Genomic DNA, 26,060 nt, shown 5'->3' with positions numbered 1-26,060 from the left:
CCACAGTCAGACAGATTGTGTATAAATGGAGGAAATTCAAGACCATTGTTACCCTCACCAGGAGTGGTCGACCAACAAAGATCACTCCAAGAGCAAGATACGTAACAGTTGGCGAGGTCACAAAGGACACCAGGGTAACTTCTAAGCAACTGAAGGCCTCTCTCACATTGGCTAATGTTAATGTTCATGAGTCCACCATCAGGAGAACACTGAACAACAATGGTGTGCATGGCAGGGTTGCAAGGAGAAAGCCACTGCTCTCCAAAAAGAACATTGCTGCTCGTCTGCAGTTTGCTAAAGATCATGTGGACAAGCCAGAAGGCTATTGGAAAAATGTTTTGTGGATGGATGAGACCAAAATAGAACTTTTTGGTTGAAATGAGAAGCGTTATGTTTGGAGAAAGGAAAACACTGCATTCCAGCATAAGAACCTTATCCCATCTGTGAAACATGGTGGTGGTAGTATCATGGTTTGGGCCTGTTTTGCTGCATCTGGGCCAGGACGGCTTGCCATCATTGATGGAACAATGAATTCTGAATTATACCAGCAAATTCTAAAGGAAAATGTCAGGACATCTGTCCATGAACTGAATCTCGAGAGAAGGTGGGTCATGCAGCAAGACAACGGCCCGAAGCACACAAGTCGTTCTACCAAAGAATGGCTAAAGAAGAATAAAGTGAATGTTTTGGAATGGCCAAGTCAAAGTCCTGACCTTAATCCAATTGAAATGTTGTGGAAGGACCTGAAGCGAGCAGTTCATGTGAGGAAACCCACCAACATCCCAGAGTCGAAGCTGTTCTGTACAGAGGAATGGGCTAAAATTCCTCCAAGCCGGTGTGCAGGACTGGTCAACAGTTACCGGAAACGTTTAGCTGTGGTTATTGCTGCACAAGGGGGTCACACCAGATACTGAAAGCAAAGGTTCACATATTTTTGCCACTCACAGATATGTAATATTGGATCATTTTCCTCAATAAATAAATGACCAAGTATAATATTTTTTGTCTCATTTGTTTAACTGGGTTCTCTTTATCTACTTTTAGGACTTGTGTGAAAATCTGATGAATCCGAATAAATGAAAATAAATCGCATCAAAGACAACAGTAGAACCTGACTCCTGATGGTTATGATGGTTATGATGATTATGACTGCAAAGGTGATTATTGTCCTGTAATGAAGTGTTTTATTCCTCTTACACCACAGCGGTGATACATCATCCTGTTTATCCATTCAGATTTCCAGAATTGAGTATTCGCCATCACCATGGTGTAAGCTAATCGAACTCATACACCTGTTTGCATTTCATTTCGCTATGCTAACAAACTCCGATGCTCTTGTGCATAAGACGACCGTGTGTACCAGAGCGTGTCAGCCTCCGCGGCTCTCTTGTCTCATCTTGATGCTGCAGTGTCAGCATTTTACTAGATGAATGCTCATGTGACATTCATCGTTGGCCTCCAGGCAGCGAGCTTTAATCCAGGTCACGCGTTCGGCCGAAGCGCCTCTGAATGAGGCCTGCTCCTGACGTGCGCCGAGCCCGGCTCTTCTTTCATTTGTCTCATGGAAAGGTTAGGTCTCATGTGTGGTTATTTTAAACCTGATATGGATGACTTCGCCCAGCAGGCACCAGGGACCAACGGCCCCTTCTTAAAGCCTGGCATCGCCGTCGAGCGAAAACCATCGGTGCTTTGTTTTCTGCTGGCCGCCGCTGAAAAATGGCCGATGCAGTGTTGTGTTGAGGTTTTTGACACAGAAACACAGAGACAATACGAGCCTCAGGAGGTTTTTGCGGTTTACCTATTTAAAGTCAAAGACTGAAAACGCTAACCGATGTTTCTCCTCAAATCACCGGTCTTCTCATCACCGCTTTCTTTTGATACGTTGTGGCTCATGTAGAAATCTCTAAAAAAAAAAACATGAAAGGAATGAGCATGAAATTTAATTTAACACTCAAATCAGAAGGAATGAAGTGAAACTAAGGCCCTGGTCACACAAATACTTGGCGATTAAAAAAAATTGACCGCATCGCCACCAATCGTACCATGCATGCTGAATGTTCTCCGAGCTTCATGACTTTTTTTTTTTTTGGTCATCAAAAACTTCATTGAAATTTGGTGGCGATGTTTTCATCAGCAAACTAAGCATCAAATACTCGCAGATGGGTTTGGGATTACTTCCCAAAGCTTGTCAAAACATCGCCACCAAACGCCTCATTTTCATCAGTAACCCATCGCGAGCTGTCATGTGACCGTAGCCTCAGCAGACTGCTCTAACGGAGGAGTAGTTTAGATGCTAGCAATGAACAGATAACTAGCAGGATCCAGTGAATCTCACTTGTTTTTTTGTTTTTATTAAATTCTGGTTCTTTTATTACGCCGTGTCATGTCATGACAGTCATATCATGTTTAAAGTTCTTCCTGGATGTCGAGTAACAACTGATTTGTGATTCTGGGGTTTACAGTAATATCATTCTGGATGAAGTTATGAACACCAGTAGGTTTTACCGTGTCAGAAACCACCACGTGCTTTCTTGAGCTCACTTGACAACCCGGCGCAGTTTGAAGTGTGTGATGATGAACGATGTACTGAAAGTGATAATTACAACACAGTAATTGCTAATTGGTGGATCTCAGGCCATAGAGTTGCATCACCCTGCCAGTTTAAAAGTGTTTTAATAAATGTGTTTTCTCTGGAGAGAACAGGAAGCGTCTTTAAGCAGTGCCCTGGTGGGCGGGTCTGTTCTTATTGGTGATATTTGAGGGTGTGATTTTATTCAGGAAGTTCTTGAAAAGCCAAACACTTTTGAGGCATGTGTTATTGCTCCATGAACCAAATCCCCCCCCACACACATACTACCCTTTCTTATTTCTGATAGTGTTTTTATATAGTGTTCTTCTTTTTCTTCTTCTTCATCATCATCATCATCATCATCAGCTTCATCATCATCATCATCATCATCATCATCATCATCATCATCAACAACTTCTTCTTTGTCTTCATCATCATCATCATCAACAACTTCTTCTTTGTCTTCATCATCATCATCAACTACTTCTTTGTCTTCTTCTTCTTTGTCTTCATCATCATCAGCTTCTTCTTCTTCTTCTTCTTCTTCTTCTTCATCATCATCATCATCATCTTTATCTTCATCTTCATCACCTTTTTCTTCTTCAACTTCATCCTCCTCATCATCATCTTTTTCTTCTTCTTCGTCTTCATCTTCTTCCTCATTTCCTATTTCTTCTTCTTTTTCATCATTTACGTTTTCTTCTTCCTCTTCATCATCTTTTTCTTCATCATCATCATCATCATCATCATCATCAACAACTTCTTCTTTGTCTTCATCATCATCATCATCATCATCAACTACTTCTTTGTCTTCTTCTTCTTTGTCTTCATCATCATCAGCTTCTTCGTCTTCATCATCATCATCATCATCTTTTTCTTCTTCATCTTCTTGTGCTTCTTCAGCTCTATCATCATCATCATCATCATCATCATCATCATTTTTATCATCATTTTCATCTTCATCTTCATCACCTTTTTCTTCTTCAACTTCATCCTCCTCCTCATCATCATCTTTTTCTTCTTCTTCATCTTCATCTTCTTCCTCATTTCCTATTTCTTCTTCTTTTTCATCATTTACGTTTTCTTCTTCCTCTTCATCATCTTTTTCTTCATCATCATCATCATCATCATCAACAACTTCCTCTTTGTCTTCATCATCATCAACTTCTTTGTCTTCATCATTGTGTATAAAATCACTTCATTTTGCTTTTACTTAAGTTATTGAACTTATTTTATTTTTATTTATTCTTTTTTAAAGACTATTTTATCTTCTATTTTTAGACATGTTTACTTCTTCCTTGATTCAGGAGCTTGGTTGCAAATTTTGAATTTTCCTCCGGGGACTAATAAAGTAATTCTGATTCTGATCATCATCAACTTCTTCTTCTTCTTCTTTGTCTTCATCATCATCATGATCACCATCATCAACAACTTCTTCGTCTTCATCATCATTATCATTATCATCATCATCATCATCATCAACAACTTCTTCTTCGTCTTCATCATCATTATCATTATCATCATCATCAACAACTTCTTCAGCATCATCATGATCACATCATTAACTTCTTCGTCTTCATCATCATCATCATCATCATCATCATCAACTTTTTCTTCTTTGTCTGTCTTCATCATCATCATCAACTTCGTCATCATCATCAACTACTTCTTTGTCTTCTTCTTCTTTGTCTTCATCATCATCATCATCTTCTTCTTCTTCGTCTTCATCATCATCTTCTTCATCATCATCTTTTTCTTCTTCATCTTCTTGTGCTTCTTCAGCTTTATCATCATCATCATCATTGTTATCATCATTTTCATCTTCATCTTCATCACCTTTTTCTTCTTCAACTTCATCCTCCTCCTCCTCATCATCATCTTTTTCTTCTTCTTCATCTTCATCTTCTTCCTCATTTCCTATTTCTTCTTCTTTTTCATCATTTACGTTTTCTTCTTCTTCCTCTTCATCTTCTTCATCATCATCTTTTTCTTCTTCATCATCTTCTTCTTTGTCTTCATCATCATCATCTTCCTCCTCTTCTTTTCATTATGATTATTAATATGACCTAATCAGTAACAATCCCAAATGGCACAAATCTTGAAGAGGAAACTTTGTAACTGGTGCAGAAGCCATGGGGGGAAAAAATGAAGAAAAGCACAGTTTCAGTTTTCTAATAAGTAAAAAAAAAAGTTTTGGCACTTTTGTACAGTGGAAAAAAAAAAGTTTCTTTAGACACGCAGCTCAGTCTCCTGCTGGTAAGAAGAATTTCATAAATTGGCCTCCAGGTACGTCCGTGGCCTTTGTGCGAGTTTGAGAGAAAAGCAAGAGAAAAAAAAAGAGAAGAAAAGAGCCTAAAGCTCATATTGTTGCTTGACACGTGCCCAGAAGAAAAGCAAAATTAGTCACAAAAGAAACCGTTCTGGAAAAGTGTGCACGCTTGCTAGCACGAGGCTCAGGAGCAGTGTAGCATCAGGGATTTAATGAGACTTTCTCTTTTTCAGATATTTCTCTCTCTCTCTCTCTCTCTCTCTCTCTTATTTCTTCTTTCCAAAGTCAGGCGTGTTTAAGATCCAGAGCTTGGCTGGAGTACTGTGCTGTCTGGCTGTAATTATAACCACATGCATCTTCTGCACCACTATAACCCCCTTTTCTTTTCTTTTCTTTTCTTTTCTTTTCTTTTCTTTTCTTTTCTTTTCTTTTCTTTTCATGCTCCCTCGTTTTTTTGTTTTTTTCCCCTACCCTGACTACATCAGGCTCGAGATATTCTGTAAAATAGGATGTCAGTTTTAGCTAAACCAGAGTGGATCGACTTGTATTCATGTTAGCTGAATACAAGGTGCCGAGAGAGGGAGAAAGGAATATGGAGTAAGAACGAGAGATGGAGAAGCGAGAGATCAATGTGCCGCTGCCAGAGGAAAGAAAGAGCGAGGGAGGGAATAGAGAGGGAAGCTTGCTCTCCTTCAGCTCTGCTGAAATCAGCCTCTCTATTATTCATTTCCTTTGTTGTGCGACCGCGCCACGGCAAGACTCTTCGTCCCGTAGTATATCTCCTTCCTGTAAGAGTGAGGACGTGAGCTGGAGAAAGCCGAGGTCCTGCCAGGTTTCATCCTGATGGCTTTGATAGTTGCGTTTTTCTTCTCTCTCTTTTTCTCTCTCTTGCCTTTGCGATGGGAGGAGAAGCTTTAACACCATCCATATGTAGGATGACACAGAGCGATCTGTTTCAAATACAGAAGTACGGACGATTTTTTTTTCACTCTTTGTTTTAAAGGGTTACTTGATACATTTATCGCTTCTTGAACGGTGAACAAACTACATACTGTACACAGCTGGCATTCACTCAAGATGTTCTGACCAGAACTTTGTCAGAGATCACAGTTGTACCTGCTATATTTTTCCTGCATCCTTCCCATGTGATAGCCCACTTGCCTGGAGCCAGACATATAGCATTGTTCAGTCGCCATCCTGCAGTTCTTCTTCGCTACTCGAAACACTGGTGATTAGACTGACCGGCTAATAATTACGCACTGAATGAATTGAATGAATCAGGTGCACTGACTCTGAATCTGAACTCAGCTTATATCTGGGATTCGTTTCAAGGATTTGTTCATGCAGGCATGCGCATGGTTTCTGATTTGTTGAATAAGTCCAGTCAAGTTCGTCTTAGCTTGGTGAAAAATTAAACAAAATAATAATAAATCAAATCAAGAATCAGAATCAAATTTGTGTTATGAACTGCAAGGTTGATGGGCTGTTTTTATATGACTCTGAAATTATTTTATTATTATTTTTATTTAATTTGTAAATAACTACACTCCTTTTATTGGAACACCCATACATCCACCTGCTGTTTGATGTGGTTCTCTAATCAGTCAATCGCTCGATGCATAAAATCATGCAGATACAAATCAAAAGCTTCAGTTCATTAATGTTCAGACATCAGAATAGGGAAAATTGTGATCTCAAACTATTGTGACTTTCACTGTGGCATGAAAGTGTGTTGGTTTGAGCCAGATGGACTGGTTTGAGTATTTCAGAAACTGCTGATCTCCTGGGGTTTTCACACACAACAGTCTCTAGAGTTTACACAGAATGGTGCGAAAAACAAAAAAACATCGAGTGAGTGAGCGACAGTTCTGTGGGTGGAAGCCAGTGTTGTAGTCGAGTCACTAAACCTCGAGTCCGAGTCCAGTCTTGAGTCCCCAGTGTTCAAATCCAAGTCATTAAAAAAAATTCGAGTTGAGTCAGAGTCGAGTCCGCTATCGATCCGAGTCGAGTCCGCTATCAATCCGAGTCGAGTCCGCTATTGATCCGAGTCGAGTCCGAGTTGAGTCCGCTATCGATCTGAGTCGAGTCCGCTATCGATCCGAGTCGAGTCCACTATCGATCAGAGTTGAGTCCGAGTCAAGTCCGCTTTCGATCCGAGTCGAGTCCGCTATTGATCCGAGTCGAGTCCACTATCGATCCGAGTCGAGTCCGAGTCGAGTCCGTTATCGATCCGAGCCGAGTCCGAGTCGAGTCTGCTATCGATCCGAGTCGAGTCCGAGTCGAGTCTGCTATTGAGCCGAGTCGAGTCTGAGTCAAGTCCGCTATTGAGCCGAGTCGAGTCTGGGTCGAGTCTGCTATTGATCCAAGTCGAGACTGAGTCGAGTCCGCTATTGCTCTGAGTCGAGTTCGCTATCATCCGAGTCGAGTCCGCTACTGATCCGAGTCGAGTCTGAGTCGAGTCCACTATCACTCCAAGTCGAGTCCAAGTTGAGTCTGCTATCATCCGAGTTGAGTCCGCTATTGATCCGAGTCGAGTCCACTATCGAGCCGAGTTGAGTCCGAGTCAAGTCCACTTTCGATCCGAGTCAAGTCTGAGTCGAGTCTGCTATCGATCCGAGCCAAGTCCGAGTCGAGTCTGCTATCAATCCGAGACGAGTCCGAGTCGAGTTCACTATTGATCCGAGCCGAGTCTGAGTCGAGTCCGCTATCAATCCGAGTTGAGTCTGGGTCGAGTCTGCTATTGATCCAAGTCGAGACTGAGTCGAGTCCGCTATTGCTCCGAGTTGAGTTCGCTATCATCCGAGTCGAGTCCGCTATTGATCCGAGTCGAGTCTGAGTCGAGTCCACTATCACTCCAAGTTGAGTCCAAGTCGAGTCTGCTATCATCCGAGTCGAGTCCGCTATCGATCTGAGTCGAGGCCACCATCATCCAAGTCGAGGCTGCTGTTGATTCGAGTTGAGTCCACTATCGATCCAAGTTGAGTCCGAGTTTGGTCCGCTATTGATCCGAGTCAAGTCCGAGAACAAGACTCCAACCGCACCATTTGACGGTGGCTGTTTCAGCGCCATTAACATTAGTTTGTTCTTGAACATGACGTATGAACAGGTGAATGTGCTTCTCTTTGTCAGGGAGTGCGAAGTATTTTGTCAGAGATGGTTGGGAGATGGATTTAAGTGCAGAAGGTGTGTGAAACAGGCAATAGGTCATGCGAGGCACAAACAGGCTATCGTAGACTCGGCAGAATCAAAGACGAGAAACAGGAAATCAGGAAACCAAACAAGGAAATAAGACTCGGTAACATGTCAGCAATGCAACTCAATACTTCGCAAAGTAAGTGTGTTTTCACAGTTTTTATATCCATGTGCTGACTGCGCCTTAATCCTGTGCAGGTGCGAATTGTTTACGGTGCGCAAGACAGAGTCCGCTTGGTGCATGCGCTGTCCGGAGCGCGCCCGAGAGTCTATCTGATGCACGCACCAAGGCGCGCAGGTGTGACAGTCTTGCACTAAATAGTACAAAATTAATGTAGATATAAATATCTTGTTCCAAATTATTATGGCATGTTACAGGAAATAAAGAAAAAATCCAAGTCCTCGTCTCCATTTTACGAGTCCGAATGCAGTTAATGCACGAGTCCGAGTCATCAGTGCTCAAGTCCAAATCGAGTCACCAGTCCTTAAAATTAAGGCACGAGTCGGACCTTGTTGGTAAGAGAGGGTCAGAGGAAAACGGCCAGATCAGGTTGAGCTGCCAGGAAGGATATAGTAACTCATAGCAACTCTTTACAAACGTGGTGAGCAGAAAAGCATCTCAGCATGCAACAGCAGAAGACCATATTGGGTTCCAGTCTTGCAGCTAAGAACAGGAATCTTAGAGTCAGCAACAAGTTCATATTAAAGTGGCGGGTGAGTGTAGATCGGCTGTGTGTTGTTAGGACCATGAAGTACACTTTACTTAAAAATGTGTATATACAATTAATAAGTCATTAAGGAGTATTTTCTTTTCTAGTTGGTGAACCTACTCAAACACCAGGCAAGTCAGAATAAAAGTCTTTTATTTGTTCTGATATGATGAAATCTGCTTGTCCAAGGTACCCAAGCTGTACGTGTAAAGAACTGATTAAAGACATTAAAGGAGCAATATGTAGTTTTAGAGCTCTCTGCTGCATGTGAGTTAAATTTGCAAAGAGGAGCTTTTCCCATAACATCATCCAACCCCACATTTTCTGTTGTAACCACATACTGCTCTGGCTGTGGGCGGAGCTCATTTCTGGGCCAGAAAAATTTTCAATAGAAACCTTTATTGCAGAGTTCTTAATTGAAATTAATGATATGATTATTACTGGTCTGGAAACAACTTTTAGAAATGAAAAACCACACTAAAGTCCTAAACCGACACCATCAGAACCAGGAAGAGAAAATAATTTTTCTAAATGTATATCAATGTCATGTTTTTCGACTAATCAAAAAAAAAAGGTTAAACTTTTTTCTTATCACAAAACAGGTTTGTAAATATGAAACCATGTCCTCCATGTCATATTTATAGTTACATGAATGCATTTTAAAATAAATTTTAATTCCACGTCTGCTTATAAAATCTGAAGGGATTTAAGGATATGGAAGTGCTGAAATTCAGCAGTCAGAACCTCACTGCCTCCGCGTCGTTCTCTGTCGTGCTACGCGGTGACCCACATGGGTGAATGGCGCTTAGAAGTTTTATGACTTTTCTCTCGTTCTGCCTTTTTATTTTTTAATTCTTTTTTTCCTCCCATAACGAGAAGTGGGTGTTGGTGAGAAGGTTATTCAATCTTAATGTCCTCTCGAGTGTGTGTCAGCTCTCCCTGACTGCAATAAAAGGAACGCAGACACCTTTGATCAGGAGACGCCAACATGTGTCGAGTCGAGCTGTACGCCGGTTAAAATAAATTCTTAATTTGAGCTCGGGCGGGGGGAGGGAAGGAGGGAGTTGAGCGGGTTGGGGCAAAGTTGCGAGAGGGAGTTCACTACTTGTGTAATGTTTGAGAAAATGAGAGAGGAAAAAGTAAAAATGTGCACTTATTCGCTCCACGAGGAGTCCATTTCTGTCCCACAACATACAGTCTTCACTAATGTACCTTCTCGGGCTCAGTACTGGACCTCAAGGAAACCATGTGTACCTTTTTAGGGCCAAAAAGGTACACACATGTTCCCAAAGATACAAATAAGTACCTTTGTAGGCACTGCACCTTCTAAGTGACAAACAATTGTACCACCAAATGTATAATAATATAAATAAGAAATGGAATAAATATGAATAGACAATAAATAGGGGAACCAACAGCAGCTTCTTATATAGGGTGTTCCAAAATTTTTGATCCATTGATCCAGGTAATCATTTATGTAAATACAGATATCAGAACAAATGCTCAAATTGACACACTAGTGTTGTAGTCGAGTCATTGAACCTCGAGTCCCCAGCGTTCAAGTCAAGTCCAAGCCATGAAAGAAAATTTAGAGTTGAGTCCACTATTGATCCGAGTCGAGTCCGACACAAATGACACAGCTGTCACACACGCACTCTCAAAACCACATTGATAGCTGTGAGTAGTGTGAAGATGTACGTCCCATACCATAGCCGATAATAAATTCATATAAAAAGACGTCTTCTGTCAGGATTATTTTGGAAAAGGCTGGTGGGACATAAGATATAAATGTTTTATGGCAAATTATTATGGCATGTCACAAAAAATAAAGAAAAAATCCGAGTCTGAGTCTCTAATTTACGAGTCCGAATGCAGTTCATGCATGAGTCCGAGTCCGAGTCTGAGTCAAGTCACAAGTCGTTAAAATTAGGGCATGAGCCGGACTCGAGGACAAGAAGCCTGGTACACACAAAATATAGTTCAGTTTGGTTTTCTATTGTTAGTTGTGAAGTTGCAATGGATCTGAAATAAAAAGAAAAATTTTCGATTTCATGTCAGGAAAAATGCTTCTGGATCCAGAGTTCTGGGATGCTCTATGTAATTAATTAATTGATTAAATAAATCCAGATGAACTTTGTGATTTATGATTTTTTAAAGGGGAATTGAAGTCATTTTTAAACTCGCTTTATGTCTTAATTAGCGTGTTATTCAATTACGTTTTCGGTTTTAGTAACCTTATATTGTGACTCGTATTATCAACTAATTGCAATGAAATATTATACTTATCGGCCTATTCAGTTTTTAGCCGTGTTGAATTTAGTTCGTTTGGTCCACGGCAGGCGTCGCTTATCCGCGCGATCTTCACGAGACTTATGTGAGACTTGGAAACGTGAAGAGTCAGCCAGGTGTCAGTGCCGCGATTTTGAAAACTGTTTTCCAAACGAAATATTGCACAAAAACGAGTTTAAATGACGATTACTGCCTACTTTTTTTCAAACTTTCCTGATTGCTATCAAAACAAACAAAACTTCCGGCTCGATGACATCAGCATTCGAAAGAGGACGCGCGCGTCTTTTGCCAACGTTGGCAGATGTTGGTCGCTTTGATTTCCGCTGTACGTTTTACTTCCGTCCTACGATGTCTCGCGCAGGTCTCAACGAATCTCGTTTACGGCCATCGCTTTGACATATGGACTGATATATTACATAGCATATTTCAAACACTCATAACTTGCTACAGCAGCGACAAAATAGCGATCAAAAATGCATTCTGATATTTAATAAAATGAGAGAATTTTGATCATAAAAAATTTGCCTTCAGTTCTCCTTTAAATTGATTGATTGTTTCTGCTAATTTGAGAAATTTTTTTCCTGTTGGAAAAGTCATTTTAATATGTTTCATGCGTAGTAATATACAGGGTGTTTAAAAAAAAAATTAGATATTATTTGAGATGCAAATATCCCAGAAACTACATAGTCTAGGCAAGTGAAACTGAACAGACTTAATGTTGAACAAGATAAGATTTATTCCTCAAAATTTGAATGAGGAATTCAAAGGTATGTGGATTCCATGAACAATTTCACAAATTTTCAATATTCGCGCTGCCTGAGACACGGCACTCGGACACACAAAACTCATTTTCTTTCCAAGTGAATGGCATTTCTATACTGAAAAGATAAAAACAAAAAGCATGAAAGATAAAATTTTGACCTGTTCCCATACATGCGGTTAAAATTTGAGGTCAGTTGAACAAGAATTGGCAAAGTTATTAGATTGTGAAATTATATCAAATTTTTTGAACAACACCCTATATATACAGTGGGGCAAAAAAGTATTTAGTCAGCCACCAATTGTGCAAGTTCTCCCCCTTAAAAAGATGAGAGAGGCCTGTAATTTTCATCATAGGTACACTTCAACTTTGAGAGACAGAATGGGGGGAAAGAATCCAGGAAATCACATTGTAGGATTTTTAATGAATTAATTGGTAAATTCCTCAGTAAAATAAGTATTTGGTCACCTACAAACAAGCAAGATTTCTGGCTCTCACAGACCTGTAACTTCTTCTTTAAGAGGCTCCTCTGTCCTCCACTCGTTACCTGTATTAATGGCACCTGTTTGAACTCGTTATCAGTATAAAAGACACCTGTCCACAACCTCAAACAGTCACACTCCAAACTCCACTATGGTCAAGACCAAAGAGCTGTCAAAGGACACCAGAAACAAAACTGTAGACCTGCACCAGGCTGGGAAGACTGAATCTGCAATAGGTAAGCAGCTTGGTGTGAAGAAATCAACTGTGGGAGCAATTATTAGAAAATGGAAGACACTGATAATCTCCCTCGATCTGGGGCTCCATGCAAGATCTCACCCCGTGGGGTCAAAATGATCACAAGAACGGTGAGCAAAAATCCCAGAACCACACGGGGGGACCTAGTGAATGACCTGCAGAGAGCTGGGACCAAAGCAACAAAGGCTACCATCAGTAACACACTACGCCGCCAGGGACTCAAATCCTGCAGTGCCAGACGTGTCCCCCTGCTTAAGCCAGTACATGTCCAGGCCCGTCTGAAGTTTGCTAGAGAGCATTTGGATGATCCAGAAGAGGATTGGAAGAATGTCATATGGTCAGATGAAGGGCAAGGCAAGGCAAGTTTATTTATATAGCGAATTTCATACACAGTGGCAGTTCAATGTGCTTTACAGAGGTAAAGGCAAAACAGTAAACAATAGAAAATAAAATTACATAAAATAAAGGGGGAAGAAGAGAGAAAAATAAAAATAATCTAAGAATTAAACAATAGTAGAAATAAAGTAATAAAATGAAGTAAATGTTCAGTAAAAAACAGCAGAATAAAATGGAATAAAAGTTAAGTAAAGTTTAAAACATGTAAAGATGATGATATTTATCAGTTAGCAGAAAGCATCTGAGAACAGCTTGGTCTTTAGTCTAGATTTGAAGCTGCCAACAGCAGGAGCATTTTTAATGTCCTCTGGCAGTTGGTTCCATAGCTGTACTGCATAGTAGCTAAAAGCTGCTTCACCACACTTTGTTTTAACAACAGGTTTTACCAGTAAATGTTGCTGCTGCGATCTGGTAGATCTGATTGGGTTAGGCCGCTGCAACATATCAGAGAGGTAATTGGGCCCTGTACCATTTAGAGATTTGTACACCAGCAGCAATGCTTTAATGTCAATTCTGTAGCTTACTGGAAGCCAGTGAAGGGACCTTAGAATTGGAGTAATGTGCTCTGTTCTTTTTGTTCGTGTGAGAACCCTAGCCGCTGCATTTTGAACCAGCTGAAGTCGTTTGATGGTCTTTTTTGGCAGGCCTGTGAAAAGGCCATTGCAGTAGTCAACCCTACTAGAGATGAAGGCATGTATAAGTTTTTCCAGATCATTTTTTGACATAAGTCCTCTTAGTTTGGAAATGTTTTTTAGGTGATAAAATGCCGATTTAGTGATTGCTTTCATGTGACTGTCAAAGTTTAGCTCGCTGTCAGTGAAAACACCAAGATTTTTAACCATATCTTTTGTTTTAATCCCATTTGTGTCAAGAATAGTGGTAATCCTGAGTCTTTCATCTTTTTTCCCAAATAGAATTACTTCTGTTTTATCTGTGTTCAGCTGAAGAAAATTTTGTGACATCCAGTTGTTGATTTGATCGATACACTGGTAGAGACATTCAAGGGGGGCATAATCATTAGGTGACGGAGCAAAATAAATTTGGGTGTCATCTGCATAGCAGTGATACAAAATTGAGTTGTTCTTGATAATTTGTCCAAGTGGGAGCATATAAAGGTTGAATAGTAATGGTCCAAGGATCGACCCCTGGGGGACGCCACAGGTCAAGGACATTTATGTTGAGGTACAATTTCCCATGGTAGCAAAGAAGCTTCTATCGTCAAAGAAACCAAAATAGAACTTTTTGGTAAAAACTCAACTTGTCGTGTTTGGAGGAGAAAGAATGCTGAGTTGCATCCAAAGAACACCATACCTACTGTGAAGCATGGGGGTGGAAACATCATGTTTTGGAGCTGTTTTTCTGCAAAGGGACCAGGACGACTGATCCGTGTAAAGGAAAGAATGAATGGGGCGTGTATTTCGAGTGAAAACCTCCTTCCATCAGCAAGGGCATTGAAGATGAAACGTGGCTGGGTCTTTCAGCATGGCAATGATCCCAAACACACCGCCCGGGCAACGAAGGAGTGGCTTCGTAAGAAGCATTTCAAGGTCCTGGAGTGGCCTAGCCAGTCTCCAGATCTCAACCCCATAGAAAATCTTTGGAGGGAGTTGAAAGTCCGTGTTGCCCAGCGACAGCCCCAAAACATCACTGCTCTAGAGGAGATCTGCATGGAGGAATGGGCCAAAATACCAGCAACAGTGTGTGAAAACCTTGTGAAGACTTACAGAAAACGTTTGACCTCTGCCATTGCCAGCAAAGGGTATATAACAAAGTATTGAGATTAACTTTTGTTATTGACCAAATACTTATTTTCCACCATAATTTGCAAATAAATTCTTTAAAAATCAGACAATGTGATTTTCTGGATTTTTTTTTCTCATTTTGTCTCATAGTTGAGGTATATTTATGATGAAAATTACAGGCCTCTCATCTTTTTAAGTGGGAGAACTTGCACAATTGGTGACTAAATACTTTTTTGCCTCACTGTATATACATACACACATATATACACACACACACACACACACACACATACATATATAATATATGGGTCCGTCTCAGAAACTGGTCTCTCATTTGGGACATTATGGTCAAAAAATAAATTTTCTAATTTTACTTTTTTTTTTTGCATTTACCTAACACTCAATGTTTCTTTTGTCATGTTTAATAAGAATAAAGATAGCATCTTGCTTTATCTGGCCTCCACTGTGGAAATTTTTTTTTGATTACAATTCAAATGCTTTTGTAAAATTGATTTCCATATAAAATAACTCCATCATGAAGAATTAAAGCCCCTCCTTCACAGATGAGTGAAAATATTGAATAAATTTCCTCTTTTTGATTGCTTAAGTTAAAAATGCCAAGTTATGATGACTGAATTGATTATTCACTTAAATATGAATAATATGATACATTTTGGGTATTTGATATGGCGAAATAGGACACAATGGAAAAATCAAGAACACACCGGAAAGATGAGAATAACGGCGCTGGTAAAAGAACAGCGACTGTACCGGCTGAAGATCGCGCGGGTCTCTGCTACGGCGTGCGAGCAACGGGACATCACTACTGCACCGGACGGAGCGCGAGGCGGGGGCGGGGCAAAATGACTGGCTGTAGATTCTATCAAAAGTTAAATCTAAATTGACCATGGTTGCAAAATATTGGCCAAAAATATGCAAACACTACGAAATATGAAAGTGAGATGAAAAAGAAACATTCTATTGCCTTATACTGCAAGACTAAAACAAAATAAAACTGTCAAAACTCACCTTTTCAGTGATAACGTCCGAACAGATCACCCGCGTAACAGAAAGACCGCAAATGGAAGCACGATCAACTTCTAACTGCTGGAGTGGAAAATTCCATTCTACACATGCAAATTGTTAATGCGTGTCCTTCCCCGCACACAAATAACACGCTACGGTAAAAAATAGACCACAACTCATTTTATAGCTCAGAAATTCATACAAGACCAGCTACCATCGTAACACATTCTGTAAGAAACATATTCTATACCGAACTTTCAGCTTTCGTTTTAAAAAACAAAATCGCAGATTTATAACTAAATTTTTATATGGCGTAGTGATTTTAAGTTACTACTTTTGGTGAGGTCGTGACCTTGACCCTGAGGCTTTCCGTTTAGATCAAAACACACGATCGTATTGGTTTTGGGTTTGCGGAAAATGGAGTTACAACGGTGATCAAATATTTCGCATGATGTTTTATTACGGTTATGATTATTCTGTGAGCGCACCAATCCTTAGATGGATAAAGTTACAACTTAAAATACAATTAGTGATAACTGTAGACTTTTCAATGGACTACAACCTTTTTAAGGGAACGCGATGTAGTCGACCGTTTATCATGTCCCAGATCAAGCTGCCATTTTTCCACAAATTTGCAGAATTTTTGACAAATTCTGAATAGCGTATTCACATCAAAGATTTAGTTTTATCTGTATTATTTCTTTCATCATTTTATTTCAAATTAAAACCAACATCATTCAAAACCGTATAGTTTATTGACTGTGAGTATATTTAGTGGGGTACCCCCACAGTACCCAGTTTCTGAGACAGACCCATACATATATATATATATATATATATATATATATATATATATATATATATATATATATAGTGACCAGAACTGAGCATATGGGTTAAATAAACTGTGTGTGTGTAGTGGATGGGCTGGGCTGCAGCTCATGATCTGGTCTGTATTCATACTGATTGTTTGAATCTGGCTCTGGCGGTTATTGATCAGCTGCAGTGCTAGCTAGATGGAGTAGTGCACACCAGATACAATGGTGGATTCCCCGGGGCTTTCTCAGGAACTGCAGCTCAAGGGCTGTTAATGCTGGACTCCAGCTCATGGCACAGCCGGGTCAAATTTCTGGAACTAATGGCTGCTGCTAGATATACTGGAGTGGCATAATACAGTAGAGCCTAGAAGTCTGAGAGCACTGCCACGAACTGGCTTGACTTCATCGCTGATTAGAAACGCACACACACACACACATTTGTAAAATTATGATTATTATTATTTACATTCGTCTTCAGGTCACAAAGGGCAGCAAAAAATTAAGTCGCAGAAAAATATTTTTTTTTCATTTGATTTTCGGATGAAAAATGGGTGATTTATTTATTTATTTATTTATCCTACCTACCTATTGGGAACTTATTTGCAATGTTACATCAGACAATGCCATATATATATATATATATATATATATATATATATATATATATATATATATATATATATAAAATGAGAGAGAGAGAGAGATCCAATACAGCATAATGTATGAAATAAAAATGAACCACATGGTGTTGCAGGCAGGATGTTCACATATTTTTTATTTTGCTCTAAGCATGCTATAATTCTGTTTAGCATTCTGGCTTTATATCCAGGCTGAAATGCCTACTAGTTAGCTAATAAGTAAAAAAAAAACCCTTCATAGACTTATATCCTTCTTCCAGTCTGTCCATTCGTCTCTTTTTTCCTCTCACGCTTTACTCCGTCTCTCTCCGTCGTCCCCCTCTCTGGTGGTTTGACAGATTGGCGCTGCAGTCCAGGCCAAAGACAGCCTCCTCCTCCTCTTCAACATTCGGTCCCAGCGGGAGGCTCCATAGAGGGAAATCAGCGAGCGAGCTCAGTCGGGGGTCTGGGGCCCCACAGCAGGAGCTCTCCATAGCTGAGAAGAGAACATCAATTAAACCACTATAAATATTTAAGTGCAGAAAAGATTCAATAATATTAGGTCAGGGAGGTGTCAGAGCCTGACCCCCAGATGAACGTCCTGGAGTGATAAATGTCACCAGAATGTCTCTGCCGCAAGCAGTCTTGCCAGACATTGACGAATGACCAAAAGGATGCACATGATATTGCAGGGTTTACTTTAAATGGCATCATTCAGTGTCTTTGGAGGACAGAATTAAATCAGAAAACAATGATCAAGTCCCCTGGTGAACAGGTGAACATCTGCTCATAGAACCTGCAAGGGTATGACCAGTATTTAAAGAGATTGTCTTATGCCGTTTTGCAAGCTCTTTTATGTTGATCCATCAATTTGTTTCAAACAAAATATGGCTTATTACTTTTGCATAACAGTGATGTGAACATATCCGGACTTTGAAAAGCAATTACGTCCAGTCTGTTTTCTCTAAGCTTAGCAAACTGCTCTTTGTATTTCGTTATTCGTCTTACCCTGTGCTAAAAAAAAAAACTGATAGAGAAGCATGACTCCTGGCTGCCAGTTAGCTTAAGCACAGTGCCATTGATCCCTTGTCCACTCTTTGGGGAATTCAGGTAGGAGAATGTCTAGATCTAATGGATTAATGGGTCTAAACCTGGGTGGAGAGCAACCTGGTATTGACTTTGAGCTCTAATCCCTTGGATCTCCATGACCTTGCTTCTTGCTGAGCACCCACACTGTTTATCCTGACAGCGCCAAAAAACAGCTTGTGTGAAGGAGCAAGCCCATGAGCGTAATGAATAATCTCAGTGGGTCTTGCTAGACTACTAAAGGAACTAAGAAGACGTTTTAGAGCAGTGATTAGGTCTGAAGGTTATTTTCACTCCAACAATTTCCTTTTCTTCCTTGAGAGTTTGGTAATATTTGGAGAAAGCTGTTTTGAGCCCGGGTGTGGCCAAAGAACTGATTCCTGGTCTTCTTGAAAATGGTGGCTAGAGCCTGCTTCAACCAAACTATGGTTTGGTCTACATCAGGTGTGTACTCCCTGTTTCAAGTTTCCTGTTTCAGCCAGACCTTTGCAGGACTGGAGCACTGCATTTAGCTTACCTTGGTGGTGTGAGCGCTTGCACTGACAACATTGTGAACATCTGCATTGTTTTTGCAGATATTCCTGCACCATGCCATGCTATATATCCAAAAGCACCGTTCTTCGTTGCTTGAGTGTTGGTACCATAGGAAAATGCAAACGGATTAATTTAATGCTTACCATTTTGCAAGCCTGCGTTCACAAAAGTGATGTATGGAAGTGTGAAATCAATCTATGGCTCAGAAGGAACTCTATGTGAAACCAAACCTGGCTCAGACAAACGCAGAGAATAAGACCTGGTATTCAGGCCAACTATTCAGGCCAAGTGTGAAACCACAGCAATCAGAAAACACTGATTAAAAATGTTTTTTAGTTGTTTCACAGACTATTCTAAATGCTTTGAAATCTAAATATTTAATAGATATACGTAATAACTCTAGCCTAGTTATAGTAAAGCCAAAGAAACTGAAATGAACATGAGCAAACCATTCTGAACCAAGCAAAGAGTTGCACTTTGAGCAAGCTGCCACTCTCCCGTTACACGCCTGACAGTCTAGAAAAAGACATGAATTGCTGTGCTCATGCCCTTTGAGGTTTGCTGGTGTTCGGGTGACCATGCTTGGCATAACTGGCCCCTGTCCCAAGCTTCCTTCAGCTCTGTTGGCCATGCATCTGCCTGGAGCAGGCTGGGATTTTCATCTTCTCCCACCACCTCCTGCTTGCTTCTGCAAGAACCCCCCAGGGGATCGGTACACTGATATTTTTAGAGGGTATGTTCCACAAGCCTCCATCACCATGAGAGAATGACAATGGAGGGTGTTGGGTTACATCAGTACTTGGCATTCAGGCACAGGGAGTTAGGAGAGGAAAGAATCCTGGGTGGCCTTGATGAGTTCTCAAACGGTGCTCCTTAAGGAATTTCACACCCATGTGGTACACCCCCTCTTTCTGAAATACAGCATAAATGGAAGGTTTTGTACATCTAGATCTTTCTGAGATCCTAATGTGGGTGTAGATTGTTACGCACCATGGGATGTTTCTTTGAATCCGTCATTGAAGTAGATGTAATTTTGGATTTTTGAATATTGTACAAGAACCAGCCTGGACTAGGGACTATAATCTAACAAAATGAAGCGTGCTGAATGCATCAGAACACCTGAAGTTCTGGAGAACGACAGTGCCTGGAACTTTATGTCTTCAATGTGACCTGCTATAATAAGACACTGTGGATTATACAATTGTAAGGAAAATGTTTTTTATTCTTATTCCAAGATGGCAGCCTTTCCACCCTCAGTAGTTAGTTGTTGGTACACACTAGTTTCAGAACTAATCTTTGAAACTTTATGACTTATCTTGGTTGGAAAAAAGCAGTCTCCTTAAGTCATGGTATATTTATATACCTGAAACAAACTTATAGATTTCTAAGCTTAAAAATAAGAATATATCCAAACTATAAGAACAGGACCAAACTTGGATACCTTGTGAGATCAGCAGCAAAATTAAGGACTGTTCAAATATTTAGCCATAGATTTATGGGGTGAGGATTGGACGTCCTATTCAAGATGTATGGCTCCCCCCATCTGGGGGGAACCATGGTCTAATGGTACAAGAAGCAGCTTTAGGACCAAAAGGTCACTGGTTTGATTCCTTGGATCAGCAGGAATGGCTGAAGTGCCATTGAGCAAGGCACCTAACCCCCAACTGCTCCCCAGGCTGCCCTGGGTATGTTATATATCTCTCTGGATAAGAGTGTCTGCTAAACGCCATTAAAGTAATGTATTCCTACTTTATGCACAGTTTTCCTGGGATACACTGGGATCCTACAACCCTGACCAGGATAAAGCAGTTGTTGAAGATGAACAGATTAATTTATTGGGTGGGCCAAAACCTCCAGAATCCTTTGGTGACATTCCCAATGAGTTAGGTGGTGTCACTAATCTCGCTAATCATGTTTCAACTCTTTATCCTTGTGCATTCTACTGGCTTGTTTTGGTTTTTCAATGAACAATGGTATAAATTCACATAAAAGACACAGATTAAAATAACCTCAGATCTGAGAATATTAAAACTCTAAAAGCTAGTTGTTGATGTTGGTCCTGTATAATATGACATTGCAGGGATACTCATGGGGTCTTTGGATTGGTTAGCTGTTTCGGCTTTTCTGAAAAGGAAAGCCTTTGATTTCATGTGGATTCTTTTGTGCGATATAACTGAATTTTTAAGGAATGACACATCTCCATTCTTTGGGTGGCTAGAGTTCTAATAAGGCTCGGCTTCTTTTTTGAACGGGAAACACTATTTTTATGGTTCCTCAAAGAATATTTAAGGGTTACTTTTATGCCAAAATCAAAGTCAAGTCAAAGTCCTTCCCATGCCACAAGGCACATCGTCAATTTCCATTTCACTAGCCCTCAGCCTCTCACCTACTACATAGCTAGGGTTACAGTGTGTGTGTGGGTGGGTGGGTGGGTGGGTGGGGGGGCTAGTAGGGCGGCATTATGGTGTAGTGGTAAGCACTGTCGCAAGAAGGTTCCGGGTCCGAACCTCACAACCAACGGGGGCCTGTGGAGTTTGCATGTTGTCTGCATGGGTTTCCTCAGGGTTCTCGGGTTTCCTCAGGGTTCTCAGGTTTCCCCCACAGTTCAAAGACATGCAGAATAGGTAAAATACCCAGCCATTGGGGTTGTACAAGCCAGTGCATACTTAGTGCCGGTCTCAAGCCCAGATAGACTGGGGAGGGTTGCGTCAGGAAGGGTGTCCGGTGTGAAACCTACCGGTATGCCAAATCAAATATGCGGAACAGATCTGCTGTGGTGACCCCTAACTTGAGCAGCCAAAATAAGAAGACAGTGGGGGGCTAGTCCTGTGGTAACCGTGACAGTTTGACTTCCTACTCACATCTGTATTGCAGCATGCCATGGCAGTAGGTACCTTGTAGGTAGGTATGGCATGCCATGGTAGTAGGTATGATGATCTTTGTTATGACCCAACCGCAAGTAGAACTCACAGTCTCCCGGTCGAGAGGCAGACATTAGGCCAACTTGTGGTTCGATGACAAAATGAAGGACTTCTAATATAGTAGATATAACCTTTTTCATTCTTCTTTTTACCTCTTAAAGCTTACACATTTCTGACTCAGTTCTTGGATAAAATATGATACCCGGAGATAATTTGAGACAATATATCATTCCAGAGCTTGATATTTTTTAATGAATAAAATCCTTCACCATTGGCAACAATGCATTAATTTGATTCATTCCACAGTGTGTTGCATATTTGTTGCCAAGACGGGTCAGCAGGAAAGTTCTCAATTAAATGTATTAAAACCATAGTCATTGTGTTTTAAATGAACATGGACATTTAGGAAACACTTGTTTGCGGCAATTGCCATTGATTATTCATCACTGTGACATTATGAGGAAGGTGTTTGACAGATGAGGCTTTGGATGTGCATACAGTGCCTTCCATTTGTTTCATGACTGTCAGCTCCATTTCGAGACAAGGTTGATGTAAGAATTGGCCTAGAAGGCTTGTTCCATTTTATGAATTAGATGGCCACTGCAGAGCCTCAAGATTGATAGCCAGCGCCATTGCAGACCTGGTTCGCCTTTGAAAGACAACACTGCAGATACGAGAATATTGATGTCTGCGACCCGTAGCTGCCTGCAAGCAAGGCTGAATTATTCAGGGAAGTGTGTCACATTGAGGAGTGTAACACACACCAATCTCAGCTTTGCATGCTTTGTCTCGCTTTGTCTTCTGATCCGTTGAATTGGCAGACACCATGTTCAATGCAGGGGTTCTGAGTTCATCTCAAACATTTTTTTTTTCACACACTGTAGAAGACAATATGATGCCATCTTATGTAATGTAACTTTTGGGACTGCATAAGAGGCAGACTCTGTACATTTGGCTTCAAGAAGTCGGGTTAGGTTCCTGTTCTTTCTGGGTTTGTTTTAAGGAAGTGAATTGTCATTGTAGTGATGAATACTATAAAATAAATCATTTCGCTGTGATTTAAGGTGGAATCTTTTGATCTGTATTCATAACTGGTCTTGTAAGGACCATCACGTCTCTGGACTACCAGTATCACACAATGCTTAGGACCATTCTTGGGGTACACATTTTGACTAACTTTAATTAAACAATTGGAAAAATATGGCAGAGGTAACTGGAGGGAATAACATTCTGGAGATTGATAATGTATTTATTACTTAAGGTGGAATATTTAAGGTGGAATCACATCCCTATTACAAGTATCACACAGTTGGTCTAACGCTGAGAGTCTTTTTTTTTTTTTTTTCTTCCAGTGCTTAGCTAAAAGCCATGGAGACATATAGAGATAACGAATACAATAACGAGTCAGTTTTAATGTTTAAATGGATTAAAATTTTCATTAACCTAAATTTATCCAATTTTATACTTCCATGACTCTTAGCTAATAACTCTTGCACCAGTTGTCCCAGTGGACGCAGCACCCAGCAGTGACCATGGCGTGCTGTTTTTCCGTTGTTTTCCACCACAGATCGCGAGTGTGCCCCCGACACGGTGTGTGAGGATGCCGAGGACGGGCGTCTGACGAGGAGGAGGTGTTCTCCCGGGGAAGGGGACGAGGGGGAGGAGGAAGACGAGGAGCACAGCTGCCGTTCCTGCCACCAGGTTTTCGACTCAGCGAGCGATCTTAGCCAACACAAGATTAATCAATGCCAGCTGACAGGTAAATAATGCTCACTCCATTCCTCTTAGCTTATAGCCTAGCTTAACACATAGCAGCACCAAAACCTGCCTCTTGGGCCTTGTATGTCCTCTGTCCTTTGCCTTTCTTGGTTTCGGTTGAAAGATACTCCCTCAGTTCTGAGAATCTGTCCTCAGATTAACACGGCACATCATAATTAGGAATAAATGACATCTCTCAAACAGAAACACTTCAGCCACGGAGTTTGGTTAATGACTTCCTCCTGCAATATTCCGGAGCTTGACGAATATCCAATGAGTGTCTGAGGGTCACTGGAAGATGAGTGTCATTTCTTGTCTGATGTATTAACACAGCTAAAAATACACTGACAGCGAGGGCTGGGAGAGCTAATGATATCAGCTAAAGGCTTTTGGTGGACTGGGCGTCCTCTTTATGTTAGACTAGCTTCCAGTAACTTTATAACGGATCTAGGTTACTGGAGTTCATATGGTTTCACATTCATCCTGTTTTTTTTAATTTCATAACTTATCATGAAAATATATTTTGCATACTTGCCAGTTGGAGAGTAATTCTCTTCCATGGGAAATTATTCCTCTTTGAGAAAACATGATGTTCTATTATTGGTGGATCACCAAAAGAAAAAAAAGTCCATGTATTTTTGAATGAAGTATTAACCTTAATGAATGGTGTCAATCAGGGACAATTGTGGTAGGCCAAGTTTACATTAGACCGTATCTGTCTCGTTTTCTTCGCGGATGCACTGTCCGTTTACATTAAACCGCCTGGAAACGCCGGGAAACGGGAATCCGCCAGGGTCCACGTATTCAATCCAGATCGTGTCTGGTCCGGTGCTGTGTAAACATTGAGAATACGCGGATACGCTGTGCTGAGCTCTAGCTGGCGTCGTCATTGGACAACGTCACTGTGACATCCACCTTCCTGATTCGCTGGCGTTGGTCATGTGACGCGACTGCTGAAAAACGGCGCGGACTTCCGCCTTGTATCACCTTTCATTAAAGAGTATAAAAGTATGAAAATACTGCAAATACTGATGCAAATACTGCCCATTGTGTAGTTATGATTGTCTTTAGGCTTGCCATCCTTCCACTTGCAAGTGTAAAGTGATATGCGCTGGGATCACACACACAGCGGCTCAGTCCCGAATCACTGCTCGCGTGCTCCACTCGCACGCTCTGTGAGCTGCGCAGGGCCGGAGTGCGCACCCTCCATAGGGCACTCGCTGTTCAGGGCGGAGTGATTTGGAGCGCAGGATGCCTGCGGAGCCGAGCGTATCTGTGTATTGGCGTTGCTATGTGCACGCGAATCGTGTATTGGTGTTGCTGTGTGCACGCTAATCGTTTTAAAAACGTTAATCTGATGATCCGCTGATACGGTCTAATGTAAACCCCACTGTAGTTTCCCAGTGATCACCATCAATAAGTATTTCTTGGACAGGCTTGAAATCTGTAACCTGAGGCTTCTTTTGCTTGTGTCAACAATTGCAGCCTTCCTGATATTTCAGATTTGGGCTATACAAGTACTAAGAGCCGAAAAAAATCTCAGAAACAAACAAAAGTCGAAGACTTAAATACTGTTGACCAAAAATGGCTTAAAATAATTAAATGAAATATTTCAGCATAAAAAAAATACTATAAACAGTAAGCAGTAAGCCATAATAAATGAAACAAGCATATTTACTTTCAATTTTTTAAAAAGATAAAATATATGTTTTTTAAAATTAGTTGAAATAAATAATAAATAAGCATTTAAAAAAAAATATTTTAAAGCATTTTTAAAAAGGAATTACTTTTTTAAATACGTCATCTTTCAACATTTCTTTCTTTCTTTCTTTCTTTCTTTCTTTCTTTCTTTCTTTCTTTCTTTCTTTCTTTAAAGTGCCATTCCACCATTGGATGTATTCTTTGGCATAAAATACAATATATTTTATGACAACATGACTAGACAGAGAAATCTTTTAGCTTCAAAATGATATATCAAACATAATTTTTTGACAACGACAAGTATATTAATTTTGCGACCAAAGTCACCTACCCTTTTAATTTCCGCGCGGTAGTGAAACGTGATGTCATCGGCAGGTTCCCCTTCTTGTGTACCACGTCACGTGTGACGTGGCACAGATTATCAGCAATGGCGGATAGAACGCGATTGTCAGCTTCGGAAAAGAAGCGAAGGAAAATAGCAAGTGATGCCCAAAGGAGACGGTCGATGGTGAATATCGGCACAGCAATCGACAAGTGGAAATCGCGTTCTATCCGCCATTGCTGATAATCTGTGCCACGTACACACGAAGGGGAACCTGCCGATGACATCACGTTTCATTACCGCGCGGAAATTAAAAGGGTAGGTGACTTTGGTCGCAAAATTAATATACTTGTCGTTGTCAAAAAATTATGTTTGATATATCATTTTGAAGCTAAAAGATTTCTCTGTCTAGTCATGTTGTCATAAAATATATTGTATTTTATGCCAAAAAAATACATCCAATGGTGGAATGGCACTTTAAGCAATGTTGTAGAGCAAAGATGGCTTCAGAAATAATGAAGTTATTTTTTTTCTATTATGTTTCTAGATTGAAAAAAAGAAACACTATCAACAGCAGTAAACACTAATAAATGAAATGAAGTCAGTATTTGG

At 40.5% G+C, this 26,060-nt stretch overlaps 1 protein-coding gene across 7 annotated transcripts in view; it reads left to right on the top strand.

Moving 5' to 3' along the window:
• Positions 1-26,060, top strand: part of LOC132877656 (zinc finger protein 521) — a 329,268-nt gene that overhangs the window by 35,632 nt on the left and 267,576 nt on the right. For all 7 annotated transcript variants that reach the window (XM_060913658.1, XM_060913651.1, XM_060913643.1 and 4 more), the window contains one exon: positions 23,235-23,426. Coding sequence is in view for 4 of the 7 variants with exons in the window: in XM_060913619.1 (XP_060769602.1) it covers positions 23,235-23,426 (192 nt within the window). In the remaining 3 variants the exon portion in view is untranslated. The remainder of the gene's footprint in view (positions 1-23,234; positions 23,427-26,060) is intronic.

This window comes from Neoarius graeffei, chromosome 1 (assembly GCF_027579695.1).
Source record: "Neoarius graeffei isolate fNeoGra1 chromosome 1, fNeoGra1.pri, whole genome shotgun sequence".
Taxonomy (NCBI): Eukaryota; Metazoa; Chordata; class Actinopteri; order Siluriformes; family Ariidae; genus Neoarius; species Neoarius graeffei.
The sequence above is the reverse complement of the archived record's forward strand: the minus strand, read 5'-3'. Positions and strand labels throughout refer to the sequence as shown.